This window comes from Salmo trutta, chromosome 26 (assembly GCF_901001165.1).
Source record: "Salmo trutta chromosome 26, fSalTru1.1, whole genome shotgun sequence".
NCBI lineage: Eukaryota > Metazoa > Chordata > Actinopteri > Salmoniformes > Salmonidae > Salmo > Salmo trutta.
Genome location: NC_042982.1, coordinates 43959552 through 43981216, shown reverse-complemented (window position 1 = coordinate 43981216; position 21665 = coordinate 43959552). Strand labels below are relative to the sequence as shown.

The following is a 21665-nucleotide window of genomic DNA, read 5'->3' as shown; positions in this document are numbered from 1 at the left end:
AAATAAAGGGAACACTAAAATAACACATCCTAGATCTGAATGAATGAAATAATCTTATTAAATACTTTTTTCTTTACATAGTTGAATGTGCTGACAACAAAATCACACAAAAAGAATCAATGGATATCCAATTTATCAACCCATGGAGGTCTGGATTTGGAGTCACACTCAAAATTAAAGTGGAAAACCACACTACAGGCTGATCCAACTTTGATGTAATGTCCTTAAAACAAGTCAAAATGAGGCTCAGTAGTGTGTGTGGCCTCCACGTGCCTGTATGACCTCCCTACAACGCCTGGGCATGCTCCTGATGAGGTGGCGGATGGTCTCCTGGGGGATCTCCTCCCAGACCTGGACTAAAGCATCCGCCAACTACTGGACAGTCTGTGGTGCAACATGGCGTTGGTGGATGGAGTGAGACATGATGTCCCAGATGTGCTCAATTGGATTCAGGTCTGGGGAACGGGCGGGCCAGTCCATAGCATCAATGCCTTCCTCTTGCAGGAACTGCTGACACACTCCAGCCACATGAGGTCTAGCATTGTTTGCATTAGGAGGAACCCAGGGCCAACCACACCAGCATATGGTCTCACAAGGGGTCTGAGGATCTCATCTCGGTACCTAATGGCAGTCAGGCTACCTCTGGCGAGCACATGGAGGGCTGTGCGGCCCCCCAAAGAAATGCCACCCCACACCATGACTGACCCACCGCCAAACCGGTCATGCTGGAGGATGTTGCATGCAGCAGAACGTTCTCCCTGGCGTCTCCAGACTCTGTCACGTCTGTCACGTGCTCAGTGTGAACCTGCTTCATCTGTGAAGAGCACAGGGCGCCAGTGGCGAATTTGCCAATCTTGGTGTTCTCTGGCAAATGCCAAACGTCCTGCACGGTGTTGGGCTGTAAGCACAACCCCCACCTGTGGACGTCGGGCCCTCATACCACCCTCATGGAGTCTGTTTCTGACCGTTTGAGCAGACACATGCACATTTGTGGCCTGCTGGAGGTCATTTTGCAGGGCTCTGGCAGTGCTCCTCCTGCTCCTCCTTGCACAAAGGCGGAGGTAGCGGTCCTGCTGCTGGGTTGTTGCCCTCCTTTGGCCTCCTCCACATCTCCTGATGTACTGGCCTGTCTCCTGGTAGCACCTCCATGCTCTGGACACTACGCTGACAGACACAGCAAACCTTCTTGCCACAGCTCGCATTGATGTGCCATCCTGGATGAGCTGCACTACCTGAGCAACTTGTGTGGGTTGTAGACTCCGTCTCATGCTAACACTAGAGTGAAAGCACCGCCAGCATTCAAAAGTGACCAAAACATCAGCCAGGAAGCATAAGAACTGAGAAGTGGTCTGTGGTCACCACCTGCCGAACCACTCCTTTATTGGGGGTGTCTTGCTAATTGCCTATAATTTCCACCTGTTGTCTATTCCATTTGCACAACAGCATGTGAAATGTATTGTCAATCAGTGTTGCTTCCTAAGTGGACAGTTTGATTTCACAGAAGTGTGATTGACTTGGAGTTACATTGTGTTGTTTAAGTGTTCCCTTTATTTTTTTGAGCAGTGTATTTCAACACTATGTGGTTAGAATAATATTGAGAAATGGAAAATTATGATAATGCATTTTAGTGTAAGAGCTGTTTGAAAAGCCCTCCTGAGAATTTCAGCTTGTTTGACTGGGTGTTAATAAACCAATAACAGTAAAGAAAGTCCTCTCTGTCAATAACAGCTAGTTTTCAGGTTACACATCCCTCCCATTAGGCTCCTCCAATTAGGCCCCTCTCTCAGACCACAGTCCTAGCTAATTTTTTATCAACATGATAATTCTAGAACACGCAGCTGGAACATATCAACATGATAGTTCTAGAACACGCAGCAGGAACATATCAACATGATAGTTCTAGAACACGCAGCTGGAACATATCAACATGATAGTTCTAGAACACGCAGCAGGAACATATCAACATGATAGTTCTAGAACACGCAGCAAGAACATATCAACATGATAGTTCTAGAACATTCAGCAGGAACATATCAACATGATAGTTCTAGAACACGCAGCTGGAACATATCAACATGATAGTTCTAGAACACGCAGCAGGAACATATCAACATGAAAGTTCTAGAACACGCAGCAGGAACATATCAACATGATAATTCTAGAACACGCAGCAGGAACATATCAACATGATAGTTCTAGAACACGCAGCAGGAACATATCAACATAATAGTTCTAGAACACGCAGCAGGAACATATCAACATGATAATTCTAGAACACGCAGCAGGAACATATTTTACATTTTACATTTTAGTCATTTAGCAGACGCTCTTATCCAGAGCGACTTACAATAGTGAATGCATACATTTCATTTCATGCATTCTTTTTTTTTTTTGTACTGGCCCCCCGTGGGAATCGAACCCACAACTCTGGCGTTGCACACACCATGCTCTACCAACTGAGCCACACCGAAGACCATATCAACGTTATAATTCTAGAACACGCAGCAGGAACATATCAACATGATCATTCTAGAACACGCAGCAGGAACATAGCGTAACATTCTAGCAGCAACATACTGTAATTCTATAATGGTAAACAGCAGCTCTAGAGAAGACTCTCCCTCCCCTCTCCCCCTCTCCACCTTTCCTGCTCTCCCTCACCCTCCCTCTGTCCTTCCAGCCTCCTCTCAGCCTCTGTCTCACCTGTGGAGTCATGGTTTCCCTGGTTGTTCCCTGGTGGTGCCTGCTGCTGTCCTGGATGGCTGAGGGTCACGACCCCTGACCGCTGACCGGTCTGGCCCTGGAACATAGTCCTGTTCTTGGCTGCAGCAGGCTGCCGGGTGACGGCCCCTAACCCCAGCTGGGGCCCTCTGGGCCTGGGGGAACGGTAGAGGCCTGTCCCCTCCTGGGGAGCCAGCTGTGAAGGTGCTGGAGCCAACTAGACCAGAGACAAACAACGTCAGTTACTTTCAGTTCGCTTCATTTCAGTTTAGTTCAATTCATTAAATTATATTATATTTAATTAAAGTTTTGTATCAGTCAGCACGCAGAAAAGGATTTGATTTTCAAGCATGTGAACATTTGGCTTCTACAAATACACACAAGACCATACCACACCCTCTCACCTCATGCATGTATCTGTCAGTCAGTTCCCCATGAAAGCTCTCAGAGTTCAAAGAGAGGTTGTGAGGAGGAGGGTGGCTGGGAGGTTTGATGCCCAGCGACGTCATGCCGGTACCCGGGGGGAAGTATCCTGCCTTCTGCATCTCCTGACGGTACTTATCAAAGAGTATATTAGAGGAGCAGAGTACCTGTGAGGCCTTAGAATGGGGCTCTGCCTTGTGGGGCTTTCTGTGGGCTGTAGGAGGGCTGGGGTGGGAAAAGGACAGGCGGAGAGGGAGTGTCATGGCTTCATTTGGGTCAACCTCTGTCCCCTGGGACTTCACCTGAGGGGTCTTACGGACGTACGTGATGATCTTGGGACGGGCGGGTTTGGGTTTGTGAGGAGAGGCTCTCCTAGGGTCTGCAGGTGGCTGAGGGGAGATGGGTTTGGGGATGTTGCTGATTACACATACCTTACTAGGCGCTTTGAGGCCACTGGTGGTACCTCTCTGTGGGGAGTCGCTGCGGTCCTGGCTGGAGGCTCGGTTGCTGGCCTTGGCTGGAGAGGTGGAGGAGGGAGGTCTGGAACTGGTCTTGGCGGGGGAGGAGGGGGCTGGTCTCCTGGGGGACCAGGGAGGGGTGGCGGGGCGGCTGGGGCTCCTGCTGGGGCTACCCCAGGGCTTCCTCCCATCCAGGCTAGAAGGACTGGAGCTACGTTCAAACGAGCCCTGTTTCCTCAACGTTCTGTCGAAGGATGCCTCTTTCATCAACGTTCTATCTAAGAAAGGTTCTTTCTTCAAGCTTCTATCAAACGAGGCCGACTTCTTTGTGGTGTTTTCAAACAAGGTTGTTTTCTTTAGGCTTTGTTCAAACGAAGTCGTTTTCTTCATGCTTTGTCCGAAGGAGCCTTGTTCCTTTGAGGTTTTATCAAAAGAGCCATGCTTTTTCAAGCTTCTGGTTTCAACAGATTGAATCCCATTTGTGCCTGACTTGGCGGGTAAGTTGTGGTTCATATCAGGGGGTATAACCTTGTGGTCCTCAGCTGCCTTCCTTTCACTACCTCTAGCATCCTGGTGGTCCTCAGCTGCCTTCCCTTCACTACCTCTAGCATCCTGGTGGTCCCCAGCTGCCTTCCCTTCACTACCTCTAGCATCCTGGTGGTCCTCAGCTGCCTTCCCTTCACTACCTCTAGCATCCTGGTGGTCCTCAGCTGCCTTCCCTTCACTACCTCTAGCATCCTGGTGGTCCTCAGCTGCCTTCCCTTCACTACCTCTAGCATCCTGGTGGTCCTCAGCTGCCTTCCCTTCACTACCTCTAGCATCCTGGTGGTCCTCAGCTGCCTTCCCTTCACTACCTCTAGCATCCTGGTGGTCCCCAGCTGCCTTCCCTTCACTACCTCTAGCATCCTGGTGGTCCTCAGCTGCCTTCCCCCCACTACCTCTAGCATCCTGGTGGTCCACAGCTGCCTTCCCTTCACTACCTCTAGCATCCTGGTGGTCCTCAGCTGCCTTCCTTTCACTACCTCTAGCATCCTGGTGGTCCTCAGCTGCCTTCCCTTCACTACCTCTAGCATCCTGGTGGTCCACAGCTGCCTTCCCTTCACTACCTCTAGCATCCTGGTGGTCCACAGCTGCCTTCCCTTCACTACCTCTAGCATCCTGGTGGTCCCCAGCTGCCTTCCCTTCACTACCTCTAGCATCCTGGTGGTCCTCAGCTGCCTTCCCCCCACTACCTCTAGCATCCTGGTGGTCCACAGCTGCCTTCCCTTCACTACCTCTAGCATCCTGGTGGTCCTCAGCTGCCTTCCTTTCACTACCTCTAGCATCCTGGTGGTCCTCAGCTGCCTTCCCTTCACTACCTCTAGCATCCTGGTGGTCCTCAGCTGCCTTCCCTTCACTACCTCTAGCATCCTGGTGGTCCACAGCTGCCTTCCTCCCACTACCTCTAGCATCCTGGTGGTCCTCAGCTGCCTTCCCCCCACTGCCTCTAGCATCCTGGTACCTCTGCTCCAGATTCTGGTTGTGCTCTTCATTGCCCTGATCTTCCTCCATGTTCTGCTGACATTTACAACGACCCACTACGACGTTGTTACTGACTTGTGCTTCCGCAACGACAACCTCCTCAGTTGTATTCTGGTTTAGATCGAGGTCAGCTCGTTGTATTGTGCTTTTAGATGGAGCCTGAGGTTGTTTGGATCGCTGAGAGGCCTTGGACCGGTCTGAGATGGTGGTACAAGACTGGAAGGCCAGGGTGAGATCCTCTGAGATGGTCCCGTCTGGTCCTGAGGGTCCAGAGGGGACATGCCAGGAGTCTGTGGTGGTGGCCTGTGTCCGTCCAGCGGTGTCCAGAGCACTGACCAGACTCCCATCCGGACTGAACATAGTAGACAGGCGGGACACCAAGACATGGTTCTCAGAGCTGAACTCTGTCCTCGTTACATACTCCGCCGTCCCTCTGGTTCCTCCAGAGCCCATGGTGGCGGCGTCCTGCCCGTTGGAGCCACGTTGAATAGTCCTCCTCCCTCCTCCCTCTCTACTGTCAGAGACTAGATCCACTATGGAGACAGGCTGATCCAGGAGAATCTGCCGTGCACTTCCTTTCACTCCTACTCTTAGTCCTACTCCTTCACATACTTCCTCCTCCTCCTCCTCCTCTTCCTCCTCCTCCTCCTCCTCTACCAGGTATGCCTCCAGCTCCTGACATTCTAACATCTCAAACTCGGCCAGCTCAGGGTCGTCACACCGAGAGTCTGTCCCCCAGATGATAATCTTGTTCTTCTGCTCCTCTGTGACTGTCTGAGACACCTGTTCAGGTAAACATTTGATTCATCATCACTATATAAATAGCATTAAAGACTTTAAAAAAAAAGAGATACCAACTATGTGTACTATATAGACAGGCATCAGGAGTGTCAAACAGTCAAATTAATAAATAAATAGAATTCAGTGCTCTTGCTAAGAATGATCTTTAGTATGTGGCAGTCTGGCTTATTGGAATTGTGTATCGCTTAGTAATTCTCAGTTCTGTAAGTCACTCAGGTGTGTAAGTCAGTCAAATGTGAAAGTTACTCAGATGTGTAAGTCAGTCAGATCTGTAAGTAAGTCATTCTGATGTGTAAGTTACTCAGATGTGTAAGTCAGTCAGATGTTTAAGTCACTCAGATGTTTAAGTCAGTCAGATCTGTAAGTCATTCTGATGTGTAAGTTACTCAGATGTGTAAGTCACTCAGATGTTTAAGTCAGTCAGATGTTTAAGTCAGTCAGATGTTTAAGTCATGCAGATGTTTAAGTCGCTCAGATGTTTAAGTCAGTCAGATGTTTAAGTCAGTCAGATTTGTAAGTCAGTCAGATGTTTAAGTCAGTCAGATGTTTAAGTCGGTCAGATGTTTAAGTCAGTCAGATCTGTAAGTCAGTCAGATCTGTAAGTCAGTCAGATGTTTAAGTCACTCAGATGTGTAAGTCAGTCAGATCTGTAAGTCACTCAGATGTGTAAGTCGGTCAGATCTGTAAGTCACTCAGATGTTTAAGTCAGTCAGATGTTTAAGTCACTGGATAAATGTAGAGCATCATACCTCAGTGGTCTGAGACATCAGGGGGGGCAGAGTGTCAACATCTCCTCCTGTACTCTCCCCTCCGCTGCCCCCCTCCCCCGTCTGGATCATCTGGTTAGCGTTAGCATCCCCATCGGGTGTCACCGCCCCCACTCCCCCTCCCCCGGCCTGCTGGTTCTGGTTGTTGCTCCTGACCTCACCAACATGGCTGTTCTGGTTGTTGTTCCCGACCTCACCAACATGGCTGTGGCCGATGGCCGGCTCGCCTTGCTGACCACTCATTATGACCTCACGTCAGTTCTGTTCTGATTTCCTTCCTTCACTTAGTCACTCGGCCATCCATTAGATAACGCTGTGTACCCACAACTCTCAGGGTCTGGGGCTCTGGGTCTCTCTCTCTCTGCCTTATAGCATGAGCCCAGAGCTGGCTTCACATCTCTCTCCTGTCCTGTGTGGTCCTGGAGGTTTAGGGTATGGGCTGTCTCACTGAGGAGAGGAGGTGGGTCGCATGGCATCGGAGATCCTTAACGTGATAGAAAACAAGACAAGCCAATCATGTAGACATATCGTATTAATGACCTCTGTAGAATAATCTCACATCATGACATGCTACGTAAAGTTTTTATGACAAAAGATTGACACTTAAAAAGTTAGCAGAAAATGTCAAGACATTTTATGCATTTTGATACAGAGGGTTTTGCTACTTTATAGTAACCCCCCTCCCCTGAGTGGCACAGCGGTCTAAGGCACTGCATCTCAGTGCAAGAGGCATCCCTGCAGTCCCTTTTTCGAATTCAGGCTGCATCACATCCAGGCCATGATTGGGAGTCCCATAGGGCGGTGCACAATTGGCCCGGGATTGGCCCGGGGTAGGCCGTCATTGTAAATAAGAATTTGTTCTTAACTGACTTGTAAAAATGTAATTCTTCCCTGTGGCTCAGTTGGTAGAGCATGGTGTTTGCAATGCCAGCATGGTGTGTGCAATGCCAGGGTTGTGGGTTCAATTCCCAAGGGGGGCCAGTACAAAAAAATGCATGAAATGAAATGTATGCATTCACTACTGCTCTGGATAAGAGCGTCTGCTAAATGACTAAAATGTAAATGTAAACACCAGTGTGACATCTCATCTGTCACCTGGAACGATAAAGGGTTGAATCACCTAATAAAACCAGATAAAAATGATATCACAGCAATACAATGTAGCCTGAACCAGGGATGGCAGCATACTATAGCCATAACACATATCACATCCCTGTCCTGAATAGTGGTGTCTTCTCCCACAGAGTTGTTAGGTAGAGCAAACTGTAAGTGCTTCTATCTTGACTCTAGAGATATGTTCATGTGTAACTCTCTGTGTTGTTGTTTTTGTCGCACTGCTTTGCTTTATCTTGGCCAGGTCGCAGTTGTAAACGAGAATTTGTTCTCAACTGGCCTACCTGGTTTAATAAAGGAGAAATAAAATATAAAATACATTTAAAAAATATGGGACTTACACAGGGACAGTATCTGTTTGTATCCTACAACAGTGACATGTTGTCCACAGGGAGTAACAACACCCTACAAAGAGATAACCTCGGAACTATCCAACATACTGACACCAGAGACGATAAGCAGGAGATTTATAGCACAGGACAGTATTTACTAGCCTGGTCCCAGATCTGTTTGTGCCATCTATTAAAATGAACATAGGAGTTGGATAGCCTGATCCCAGAACTGTTTGTGCCATCTATGAGAATGACCAAAGGTGCTGGCAAGACAGCACAAACAGATCTTGGATCAGGTGTTTACAGCTCAGGGACTAACAATATTCATCACCTTTTTACTCCTACTGTCCTCTGTTTACGGTTCTGGTCATGCCCCCTAAATTCCCAGGTTTTCCAGGAATCCTCGTTGGAGGATTCTGGATTTCCTAATTTCAGGAATATTTCAACCGGGATTTCTGTAAAAACCTGGGAATTCCCGGGAAAGATACAAGCATTTTTCTGCACCACCTCAGTGACAGAGTTACATCTGTGTTAAATGGGATGTTCTATGGATAGCTGGCATCTCTCTGGAAGCTTCTCTCTGCTATATATATAGATATATATAGAGACGCTATATGACTGTGGTAATGCATATGTTGTCATATCACTGGTTCTCCCTAGTAACGAGCATCGCTACACTTCAGCAAATCCGTGGGAGGACATTCCCTAAGGTACACACACACACACATATACACACACACACACACACACACACACACACACACACACACACACACACACACACACACACACACACACACACACACACACACACACACACACACACACACACACAGAGACCAACTGTCAGCAATATTCCAGCCAGCAGCCACCTTCAATGAATAAGCTACAGGGAACTACTGCAATAACAATGAGTGTAGGGTATGCTAACCTGCTATCTGTACACTGGTTCACGACCACTGATAGCATAACCTGCTATCTGTACACTGGTTCACTACCACTGATAGCATAACCTGCTATCTGTACACTGGTTCACTACCACTGATAGCATAACCTGCTATCTGTACACTGGTTGGTTCACTATCTCTGATAGCATAACCTGCTATCTGTACACTGGTTCACTACCACTGATAGCATAACCTGCTATCTGTACACTGGTTCACTATCACTGATAGCATAACCTGCTATCTGTACACTTGTTGCTTCACTACCACTGATAGCATAACCTGCTATCTGTACACTGGTTCACTACCACTGATAGCATAACCTGCTATCTGTACACTGGTTCACTACCACTGATAGCAGTAAAGCTAATTATTCTGAAGTAAACTGCACATTTTTTTAACATACTGATTCATGTCTGGGGATGCTTTGAAAACAACTGTACCTGAAAACATGGTACCATAAATTACCATGTCAAACGGTGTTGCATGGAGAAATATTAGAGGGATTCAAAACATCCTGTGAAGAAATGTCTCTAGGGATTTAGACAGATTCAAAACATCCTGTGAAGAAATGTATCTAGGGATTTAGACGGATTCAAAACATCCTGTGAAGAAATGTCTCTAGGGATTTAGACGGATTCAAAACATCCTGTGAAGAAATGTCTCTAGGGATTTAGACAGATTCAAAACATCCTGTGAAGAAATGTCTCTAGGGATTTAGATGGATTCAAAACATCCTGTGAAGAAATGTCTCTAGGGATTTAGACAGATTCAAAACATCCTGTGAAGAAATGTCTCTAGGGATTTAGACGGATTCAAAACATCCTGTGAAGAAATGTCTCTAGGGATTTAGACAGATTCAAAACATCCTGTGAAGAAATGTCTCTAGGGATTTAGATGGATTCAAAACATCCTGTGAAGAAATGTCTCTAGGGATTTAGACAGATTCAAAACATCCTGTGAAGAAATGTCTCTAGGGATTTAGACGGATTCAAAACATCCTGTGAAGAAATGTCTCTAGGGATTTAGATGGATTCAAAACATCCTGTGAAGAAATGTCTCTAGGGATTTAGATGGATTCAAAACATCCTGTGAAGAAATGTCTCTAGGGATTTAGACAGATTCAAAACATCCTGTGAAGAAATATCTCTATGGATTTAGACAGATTCAAAACATCCTGTGGAGAAATGTCTCTAGGGATTTAGACGGATTCAAAACATCCTGTGAAGAAATGTCTCTATGGATTTAGACGGATTCAAAACATGCTGTGAAGAAATGTTTCTAGGGATTTAGACGGATTCAAAACATGCTGTGAAGAAATGTTTCTAGGGATTTAGATGGATTCAAAACATCCTGTGAAGAAATGTCTCTAGGGATTTAGACGGATTCAAAACATCCTGTGAAGAAATGTCTCTAGGGATTTAGACGGATTCAAAACATCCTGTGAAGAAATGTCTCTAGGGATTTAGACAGATTCAAAACATCCTGTGAAGAAATGTCTCTATGGATTTAGACAGATTCAAAACATCCTGTGAAGAAATGTCTCTAGGGATTTAGACGGATTCAAAACATCCTGTGAAGAAATGTCTCTAGGGATTTAGACGGATTCAAAACATCCTGTGAAGAAATGTCTCTAGGGATTTAGACGGATTCAAAACATCCTGTGAAGAAATGTCTCTAGGGATTTAGACAGATTCAAAACATCCTGTGAAGAAATGTCTCTATGGATTTAGACAGATTCAAAACATCCTGTGAAGAAATGTCTCTAGGGATTTAGACGGATTCAAAACATCCTGTGAAGAAATGTCTTTGACGATTTAGACGGATTCAAAACATCCTGTGAAGAAATGTCTCTAGGGATTTAGACGGATTCAAAACATCCTGTGAAGAAATGTCTCTAGGGATTTAGACAGATTCAAAACATCCTGTGAAGAAATGTCTCTATGGATTTAGACAGATTCAAAACATCCTGTGAAGAAATGTCTCTAGGGATTTAGACGGATTCAAAACATCCTGTGAAGAAATGTCTTTGACGATTTCCCCCCTTCCCCCTCTCCTCCTCCACTCTCCCTCTACGAGGTCTGCCCTAGTTTTCAAACACTTATTCTTTCATCTCAAAAATAATTATTCCAAAAAGAAGATGAAAAATATACCATAGGCATTTAGAGATCTTTTTGATGTTTGAGTGGCAGTACTTATGAAACACTGTAGCTCTCCCAAGAGAAGACATGTTTACTAACACATGACTACATGAACACAAGCCCACACACCTACTCAAATCTGGACACTGAATAGAAACCCTCAGTAACATTTTCAAGAAAACAAACATCTACAAACAAACATTTTCCAAAGGAACCAGAGCAGATTACACAGAGGAATAGTTTGGGCCTTCTTTTCTGTCTGAAGTGATTACTGTATGTTCCCAGGCAGAGAACGAACCCATCTAATTGGAAAAGCTCCCTAACGATGAGCAAACTACAGAGAGTCAGAATATGACATTCACAGGAGTGGACAGGAAAGGAGGGGTGAGGAGAGGAGTGGGACATGGGAGGAGAGGAGGAGTAAAGACAGAGAAGAGAAGAGAAGAGAGAAGAGAGAGAGAAGAGAGAAGAGAGAGAGAAGAGAGAAGAGAGAGAGAGAGGAGAGAGAGAAGAGAGAGAGAGAAGAGAGAGAGAGAGAAGGTCCTCCCCTGTGTTGTGCTTAGAGCACAACAGGTGTTTTATAAGGACATAATAACAGCGTGCTTTACCTCAGGTACAGCCAGTCCTGTTCCTTCTCCATAGCAACAAACTGTCTCACATTCACTCTGTGGGATTGACTGCTGAGACAGACAGCAGACTTAGAGCCTGTCACACCAATTCCACAATGCCGAATGTCTCTCTGTGGGAGAGTGTTATGCTGTCATGTGTTCTGTACGCGGTCCACTTGGGCCGTAACAGATTGATAGACTGCTGAGACAGAGAGAGAGAGACGACTGAGGAGTGTGACTGTGAAGGAGGAGCCTGTTAGCGTGACCGTGAAGGAGGAGCCTGTTAGTGTGACTGTGGAGGAGGAGGAGCCTGTTAGTGTGACTGTGGAGGAGGAGCCTGTTAGTGTGACTGTGGAGGAGGAGCCTGTTAGTGTGACTGTGGAGGAGGAGCCTGTTAGTGTGCCTGTGGAGGAGGAGCCTGTTAGTGTGACTGTGGAGGAGGAGCCTGTTAGTGTGACTGTGGACGAGGAGCCTGTTAGTGTGACTGTGGAGGAGGAGCCTGTTAGTGTGACTGTGGAGGAGGAGCCTGTTAGTGTTACTGTGAAGGAGGAGCCTGTTAGTGTGACTGTGAAGGAGGAGCCTGTTAGTGTGACTGTGGAGGAGGAGCCTGTTAGTGTGACTGTGGAGGAGGAGCCTGTTAGCGTGACTGTGGAGGAGGAGCCTGTTAGCGTGACTGTGGAGGAGGAGCCTGTTAGTGTGACTGTGGAGGAGGAGCCTGTTAGTGTGACTGTGGAGGAGGAGGAGCCTGTTAGTGTGACTGTGGAGGAGGAGCCTGTTAGTGTGACTGTGGAGGAGGAGCCTGTTAGTGTGACTGTGGAGGAGGAGCCTGTTAGTGTGACTGTGGAGGAGGAGCCTGTTAGTGTGACTGTGGAGGAGGAGCCTGTTAGTGTGACTGTGGAGGAGGAGCCTGTTAGTGTGACTGTGGAGGAGGAGGAGCCTGTTAGTGTGACTGTGGACGAGGACCCTGTTAGTGTGACTGTGGAGGAGGAGCCTGTTAGTGTGACTGTGGAGGAGGAGCCTGTTAGTGTGACTGTGGAGGAGGAGCCTGTTAGTGTGACTGTGGAGGAGGAGCCTGTTAGTGTGACTGTGGAGGAGGAGCCTGTTAGTGTGACTGTGGAGGAGGAGCCTGTTAGCATGACTGTGGAGGAGGAGCCTGTTAGTGTGACTGTGGAGGAGGAGCCTGTTAGTGTGACTGTGGAGGAGGAGCCTGTTAGTGTGACTGTGGAGGAGGAGCCTGTTAGTGTGACTGTGAAGGAGGAGCCTGTTAGTGTGACTGTGGAGGAGGAGCCTGTTAGCGTGACTGTGGAGGAGGAGGAGCCTGTTAGTGTGACTGTGGAGGAGGAGCCTGTTAGTGTGACTGTGGAGGAGGAGCCTGTTAGCGTGACTGTGGAGGAGGAGCCTGTTAGTGTGACTGCGGAGGAGGAGCCTGTTAGCGTGACTGCGGAGGAGGAGCCTGTTAGTGTGACTGTGTACGAGGAGCCTGATAACAGACTACCCAGAATGCTACTGACTGTCTTGATAACAGACTACCCAGAATCCTACTGACAGTCTTGCTGATAGACTGCCCAGAATCCTATATCCTATCTCATCATACTGGCGTGTGACTAACAGCTGATGAGCAGCATGCCACACACATGTGACGTTGACTGTCACGGTCTGAGCTCATTCCTGGTTGGTCCAGGCTGCTAACAATAAACAACATGAGCCTAACCACAAATCATCTAGACTTCAGACCAGGCACAACGAGTCCTGTATAAAGCCTTGTTATTGTTATGTTCATGTATTGTGTGTTACCTTTTGATTGATTTCATTTTTTAAGTTGAGTTTATTTAGTAAATATTTTATTAACTATATTTCTTGTACTGCATTGTTGGTTAGGGTCTCGTAAGCAAGCATTTCACTGTGAGGTCTACACCTGTTGTATTCAGCATTTCACAGTGAGGTCTACACCTGTTGTATTCAGCATTTCCCTGTAAGGTCTACACCTGTTGTATTCGGAGCATGTGACAAATAAAGTTTGATTTGAATTGATAAGCACCTGACATACAGTAGTCTATGAGCAGTAGTCCATGAGCAGTAGTCCATGAGCAGTAGTCCATGAGTAGTAGTCCATGAGTAGTAGTCCATGAGCAGTAGTCCATGAGCAGTAGTCCATGAGCAGTAGTCCATGAGCAGTAGTCCATGAGCAGTAGTCTATGAGCAGTAGTCCATGAGTAGTAGTCCTAGAGCAGTAGTCCATGAGCAGTAGTCCATGAGTAGTAGTCCATGAGCAGTAGTCCATGAGCAGTAGTCCATGAGCAGTAGTCATGAGCAGTAGTCCATGAGTAGTAGTCCATGAGTAGTAATCCATGAGCAGTAGTCCATGAGCAGTAGTCCATGAGCAGTAGTCCATGAGCAGTAGTCCATGAGTATTAGTCCATGAGCAGTAGTCCATGAGCAGTAGTCCATGAGTATTAGTCCATGAGCAGTAGTCCATAAGCAGTAGTCCATGAGTAGTAGTCCATGAGCAGTAATCCATGAGTAGTAATCCATGAGCAGTAGTCCATGAGTAGTAGTCCATGAGCAGTAGTCTATGAGCAGTAGTCCATGAGTAGTAGTCTATGAGCAGTAGTCCATGAGCAGTAGTCCATGAGCAGTAGTCCATGAGCAGTAGTCCATGAGCAGTAGTCTATGAGCATTAGTCCATGAGCAGTAGTCCATGAGCAGTAGTCCATGAGCAGTAGTCCATGAGCAGTAGTCTATGAGCAGTAGTCCATGAGCAGTAGTCCATGAGCAGTAGTCCATGAGCAGTAGTCATGAGCAGTAGTCCATGAGTAGTAGTCCATGAGTAGTAATCCATGAGCAGTAGTCCATGAGCAGTAGTCCATGAGCAGTAGTCCATGAGCAGTAGTCCATGAGTATTAGTCCATGAGCAGTAGTCCATGAGCAGTAGTCCATGAGTATTAGTCCATGAGCAGTAGTCCATAAGCAGTAGTCCATGAGTAGTAGTCCATGAGCAGTAATCCATGAGTAGTAATCCATGAGCAGTAGTCCATGAGTAGTAGTCCATGAGCAGTAGTCTATGAGCAGTAGTCCATGAGTAGTAGTCTATGAGCAGTAGTCCATGAGCAGTAGTCCATGAGCAGTAGTCCATGAGCAGTAGTCCATGAGCAGTAGTCTATGAGCATTAGTCCATGAGCAGTAGTCCATGAGCAGTAGTCCATGAGCAGTAGTCCATGAGCAGTAGTCTATGAGCAGTAGTCCATGAGCAGTAGTCCATGAGCAGTAGTCTATGAGCATTAGTCCATGAGCAGTAGTCCATGAGCAGTAGTCCATGAGCAGTAGTCCATGAGCAGTAGTCCATGAGCAGTAGTCCATGAGTAGTAGTCCATGAGCAGTAGTCCATGAGTAGTAGTCCATGAGTAGTAGTCTATGAGCAGTAGTCTATGAGCAGTAGTCCATGAGTAGTAGTCCATGAGTAGTAGTCTATGAGCAGTAGTCTATGAGCAGTAGTCCATGAGCAGTAGTCTATGAGCAGTAGTCTATGAGCAGTAGTCCATGAGCAGTAGTCTATGAGCAGTAATCCATGAGGCGGAAACATTGGCACAAAATAGCCAATTGATACTTCCCGGATGCATTTTTTTTTAACACCTGATTTAAAGCACCATCTTCTCTCTATGTATGATGAGGCAACTAGTGACGCTGCTAGGTCCCCTGAGTTCAGTTCCAGCTCATTCCACATTCACAGCTCTCCAACTGACCTACTTAAAGAGAGGAGAGGGCTGGCTGGTGCCTGTTATAACGGCATTATGCTCAGTTGTTTAGCAGACCTTGAACAGAGACTACTAGCAACTTGCATGCCCGGCCCACCTGACAATCTGCCTTTTTCAGACATGTATTTCCTGTTTGAGGGATCAACTTAAAGCTCACTGGATTGTTTGTTTTCACTTGACTCCTGCCACTCTTTCATACTCTTGCTTGTGCCTGTCGTTTTTCCCCAATTAACTTTACAACCTCGGAAATGTTTCTAATGACCTGTCAAACACACTGCGGTAATGGCTGAAATGGGCTCCATGGAATACACTGTCTTTCCGTTGAGGATAGGACCCTTTTTTTCCCAATTTCCGCCTAAAATGACATACCCAAAATCTAACTGTCTGTAGCTCAGGACCTGAAGCAAGGATATGTATATTCTTGATACCATTTGAAAGGAAACACTTTGAAGTTTGTGGAAATGTTAAATTAATGTAGGAGAATATAACACAGTAGATCTGTGTTTTTTTATTTTGTTTTTGTACCATCATTTTTGAAATGCAAGACAAAGGCCATAATGTATTATTCCAGTTTAGGCGCAATTTACATTTTGGCCACTAGATGGCAGCAGTGTATATGCAAAGTTTTAGACTGATCCAATGAACCATTGTATTTCTATTCAAAATGTTGTATCAAGTCTGCCCAAATGTGCCTAATTGGTTTATTAATGCATTTTCAAGTTCATAACTGTGCATTCTCCTCAAACAGTAGCATGGTGTTATTTCACTGTAATAGCAACTGTAAATTGGACAGTGCAGTTAGATGAACAAGAATTTAAGCTTTCTGCCCATATCAAATATGTCTATGTCCTGGGAAATTGTCTTGTTACTTACAACCTCATGCTAATCACATTAGCCTACGTTAGCTAAACTGTCCTGCGGGGGGGACACCGATCCTGTAGAGGCTAAAGCTTCATCTGGGTGTCACGGCTGTCAAAAGGAGAGGACCAAGGTGCAGAGTGTGTGTAGTTCCACATTTTATTTACTCTGTGAAACTATGCAATACATCAAATAACTGAATAGACAAAACAACAAACCGTGACGCAGAGGAGAAACAAACACTACTCAAAAATAATCACCCACAAAACCCAGGAAGAAAAATACCCTACTTAAGTATGATCTCCAATTAGAGACAACGAGGACCAGCTGCCTCTAATTGGAGATCATCCCAAACAAACCAACATAGAAATACAAAAACTAGAACCTAAGAACATAGAAATAGAACACATAGAATAAACCCGCCTGTCACGCCCTGACCTACTCTACCATAGAAAAAAACAGTTTACCATGGTCAGGACGTGACACTGGGATTTATTGAACCGTCTCAACACTTACAAGAAAGAGAACTTTATTTTGATGGGTGTCGATTTCTTGTAGAAAAAAAAAATTATACAGTTGAAATGTTTACAAATTCGATGAGATTAATTTATTTAAGCAGGTGAGATCAGGTAGGGTAGACAGAGCAGATGAGTACAGGTAGGGTAGACAGAGCAGGTGAGTACAGGTAGGGTTTACAGAGCAGGTGAGTTCAGGCAGGGTATACAGAGCAGGTGAGTTCAGGTAGGGTAGACAGAGCAGGTGAGTACAGGTAGGGTAGACAGAGCAGGTGAGATCAGGCAGGGTAGACAGAGCAGGTGAGTTCAGGTAGGGTGGACAGAGCAGGTGAGTACAGGTAGGGTGAACAGAGCAGGTGAGTACAGGTAGGGTAGACAGAGCAGGTGAGTACAGGTAGGGTTGACAGAGCAGGTGAGTACAGGTAGGGTAGACAGAGCAGGTGAGATCAGGTAGGGTAGACAGAGCAGGTGAGTACAGGTAGGGTAGACAGAGCAGGTGAGTACAGGTAGGGTAGACAGAGCAGGTGAGTTCAGGCAGGGTAGACAGAGCAGGTGAGTTCAGGCAGGGTAGACAGAGCAGGTGAGATCAGGTAGGGTAGACAGAGCAGGTGAGATCAGGTAGGGTCGACAGAGCAGGTGAGTACAGGTAGGGTGGACAGAGCAGGTGAGTACAGGTAGGGTAGACAGAGCAGGTGAGATCAGGTAGGGTAGACAGAGCAGGTGAGTACAGGTAGAGTAGACAGAGCAGGTGAGATCAGGTAGGGTCAACAGAGCAGGTGTGTACAGGTAGGGTGGACAGAGCAGGTGAGCACAGGCAGGGTAGACAGAGCAGGTGAGTACAGGCAGGGTAGACAGAGCAGGTGAGTTCAGGTAGGGTGGACAGAGCAGGTGAGTACAGGTAGGGTGGACAGAGCAGGTGAGTACAGGCAGGGTAGACAGAGCAGGTGAGTTCAGGTAGGGTGGACAGAGCAGGTGTGTACAGGTAGGGTGGACAGAGCAGGTGAGATCAGGTAGGGTAGACAGAACAGGTGTGTACAGGCAGGGTAGACAGAGCAGGTGAGTTCAGGTAGGGTGGACAGAGCAGGTGTGTACAGGTAGGGTGGACAGAGCAGGTGAGCACAGGCAGGGTAGACAGAGCAGGTGAGTACAGGCAGGGTAGACAGAGCAGGTGAGTTCAGGTAGGGTGGACAGAGCAGGTGAGTACAGGTAGGGTGGACAGAGCAGGTGAGTACAGGCAGGGTAGACAGAGCAGGTGAGTTCAGGTAGGGTGGACAGAGCAGGTGAGATCAGGTAGGGTAGACAGAGCAGGTGAGTACAGGTAGGGTAGACAGAACAGGTGAGTGCAGGCAGGGTAGACAGAGCAGGTGAGTTCAGGTAGGGTGGACATAGCAGGTGAGATCAGGTAGGGTAGACAGAGCAGGTGTGTACAGGTAGGGTGGACAGAGCAGGTGAGTACAGGTAGGGTGGACAGAGCAGGTGAGTTCAGGTAGGGTAGACAGAGCAGGTGAGTACAGGTAGGGTAGACAGAGCAGGTGAGTACAGGTAGGGTAGACAGAGCAGGTGAGTACAGGTAGGGTGGACAGAGAAGGTGAGATCAGGTAGGGTAGACAGAGCAGGTGAGTTCAGGTAGGGTAGACAGAGCAGGTGAGTTCAGGTAGGGTAGACAGAGCAGGTGAGTACAGGTAGGGTAGACAGAGCAGGTGAGTTCAGGTAGGGTAGACAGAGCAGGTGAGTACAGGTAGGGTGGACAGAGCAGGTGAGTTCAGGCAGGGTAGACAGAGCAGGTGAGTACAGGTAGGGTAGACAGAGCAGGTGAGATCAGGTAGGGTAGACAGAGCAGGTGAGTTCAGGTAGGGTGGACAGAGCAGGTGAGATCAGGTAGGGTAGACAGAGCAGGTGAGTACAGGTAGGGTAGACAGAGCAGGTGAGATCAGGTAGGGTAGACAGAGCAGGTGAGATCAGGTAGGGTAGACAGAGCAGGTGAGATCAGGTAGGGTAGACAGAGCAGGTGAGTACAGGTAGGGTAGACAGAGCAGGTGAGATCAGCCAGGGTAGACAGAGCAGGTGAGTACAGGTAGGGTAGACAGAGCAGGTGAGATCAGGTAGGGTCGACAGAGCAGGTGAGTACAGCTAGGGTAGACAGAGCAGGTGAGTACAGGTAGGGTAGACAGAGCAGGTGAGATCAGGCAGGGTAGACAGAGAAGGTGAGTTCAGGTAGGGTGGACAGAGCAGGTGAGTACAGGTAGGGTGGACAGAGCAGGTGAGTACAGGTAGGGTAGACAGAGCAGGTGAGTACAGGTAGGGTAGACAGAGCAGGTGAGTACAGGTAGGGTAGACAGAGCAGGTGAGTACAGGTAGGGTAGACAGAGCAGGTGAGTACAGGTAGGGTAGACAGAGCAGGTGAGTACAGGTAGGGTGAACAGAGCAGGTGAGTACATGTAGGGTAGACAGAGCAGGTGAGTACAGGTAGGATTGACAGAGCAGGTGAGTACAGGTAGGGTAGACAGAGCAGGTGAGTACAGGTAGGGTAGACAGAGCAGGTGAGTACAGGTAGGGTAGACAGAGAAGGTGAGATCAGGTAGGGTAGACAGAGCAGGTGAGTTCAGGCAGGGTAGACAGAGCAGGTGAGTTCAGGCAGGGTAGACAGAGCAGGTGAGTTCAGGCAGGGTAGACAGAGCAGGTGAGATCAGGTAGGGTCGACAGAGCAGGTGAGTACAGGTAGGGTGGACAGAGCAGGTGAGTACAGGTAGGGTAGACAGAGCAGGTGAGAAAAGGTAGGGTAGACAGAGCAGGTGAGTTCAGGCAGGGTAGACAGAGCAGGTGAGTACAGGCAGGGTAGACAGAGCAGGTGAGTGCAGGCAGGGTAGACAGAGCAGGTGAGTGCAGGCAGGGCAGGTGATTTCAGGTAGGGTAGACAGAGCAGGTGAGATCAGGCAGGGTAGACAGAGCAGGTGAGTGCAGGCAGGGTAGACGGAGCAGGTGAGTGCAGGCAGGGCAGGTGAGTTCAGGTAGGGTAGACAGAGCAGGTGAGTGCAGGCAGGGTAGACAGAGCAGGTGAGTTCAGGTAAGGTAGACAGAGCAGGTGAGTGCAGGCAGGGTAGACAGAGCAGGTGAGTTCAGGTAGGGTAGACAGAGCAGGTGAGTTCAGGTAGGGTAGACAGAGCAGGTGAGTGCAGGCAGGGTAGACAGAGCAGGTGAGTTCAGGTAGGGTAGACAGAGCAGGTGAGTTCAGGTAGGGTAGACAGAGCAGGTGAGTGCAGGTAGGGTGGACAGAGCAGGTGAGTTCAGGTAGGGTGGACAGAGCAGGTGAGTTCAGGTAGGGTAGACAGAGCAGGTGAGTTTAGGTAGGGTAGACAGAGCAGGTGAGTACAGGTAGGGTATACAGAGCAGGTGAGTTCAGGTAGAGTAGACAGAGCAGGTGAGTTCAGGCAGGGTAGACAGAGCAGGTGAGTGCAGGTAGGGTGGACAGAGCAGGTGAGTTCAGGTAGGGTAGACAGAGCAGGTGAGTTCAGGTAGGGTAGACAGAGCAGGTGAGTACAGGTAGGGTCTCCAGAGCAGGTGAGTTCAGGTAGAGTAGACAGAGCAGGTGAGTTCAGGCAGGGTAGACAGAGCAGGTGAGTGGTGGTTGCAGTCCTGTTCCACCTCTTTATGTTAATCAAATCAAATTTTCGAATCAAATGTATTTATATTTAATGAATTCATATATGCAAATACACCATGTGTATTTATGCGAATTAGCCGCATTTCATTTACTTTATTTAAAAAAATACAATAAGAACATTCATATGAGTACTTTCTAAGAAAAAAAATTGTGAAATTCTACAATAAATTAAATAACTGAATATCCATCAAAATCCCTTAACTTTTATTATTTGTCCGTGTCAGTAAAATGTTTATGTGTTATAATTCAGTCAATATAGGATGGATTATACAAATTCAATATCTTCATCCATTGTCCAACTGTTGCATTTATTTGAATTGTTTTAAAACCTTTCAACAATTTCAATGATCGTTGCTACCAACCACAGCATCTCTGCCAGATAACGAGCCCTAGTTAATAGGGCTAACTTCCCTATCTCTGCCAGATAACGAGCCCTAGTTAATAGGGCTAACTTCCCTATCTCTGCCAGATAACGAGCCCTAGTTAATAGGGCTAACTTCCCTATCTCTGCCAGATAACGAGCCCTAGTTAATAGGGCTAACTTCCCTATCTCTGCCAGATAGGGAGCCATACTGGAACCTGATTACAGGGTTAACGCAGCCCCTCTGCCAGATAGCGAGCCCTAATGAGACGATGGCTGTCTAATTGTGTTAGTTTTGGTAAATCTCTCTCTCATTAAAGAGTCTTTTGTTGTTGTCGTCACACATTAAGGGGTTTTGTCTGTTGATTCAGGGGGAACTGCAGTAGCCATTCCTGGGCGATTCCACTCCAGCAGGAGCGGGAAATATTTGTATACTTCAGGTTGTTCTGACAATTCACAAATGAAAACTTACTTGAGAGAAAGCATGTTTGACATGCTTTTTTTTACATTTGTATCACAATTTTTTTGGGGTGGGGGGAATCATGATGAAAGTGGCCATTTTAGGACCTAAGACCTTATGATCCATGAACCGTACATGATACAGGCAACAACTAGGTGTTATTATTTATACTTCTTATAGCGTGCTGAAACTTATAGAGTATGTCTAGATTCAGAAATACACATTTTCA

At 47.1% G+C, this 21665-nt stretch overlaps 1 protein-coding gene across 4 annotated transcripts in view; it reads right to left on the bottom strand.

Annotated features, from left to right (window-relative positions):
• The window catches only part of LOC115163833 (microtubule-associated tumor suppressor candidate 2 homolog), a gene marked incomplete at its 3' end in the record, with an annotated part of 126196 nt that overhangs the window by 81399 nt on the left and 23132 nt on the right, over positions 1 to 21665 (bottom strand). For 3 of the 4 annotated variants that reach the window (XM_029716034.1, XM_029716033.1, XM_029716037.1), the window contains 3 exon segments: positions 2704 to 2938; positions 3126 to 5906; positions 6674 to 7175. In XM_029716034.1, coding sequence (XP_029571894.1) covers positions 2704 to 2938; positions 3126 to 5906; positions 6674 to 6934 — 3277 coding nt within the window. 4 annotated transcript variants of the gene reach the window in all.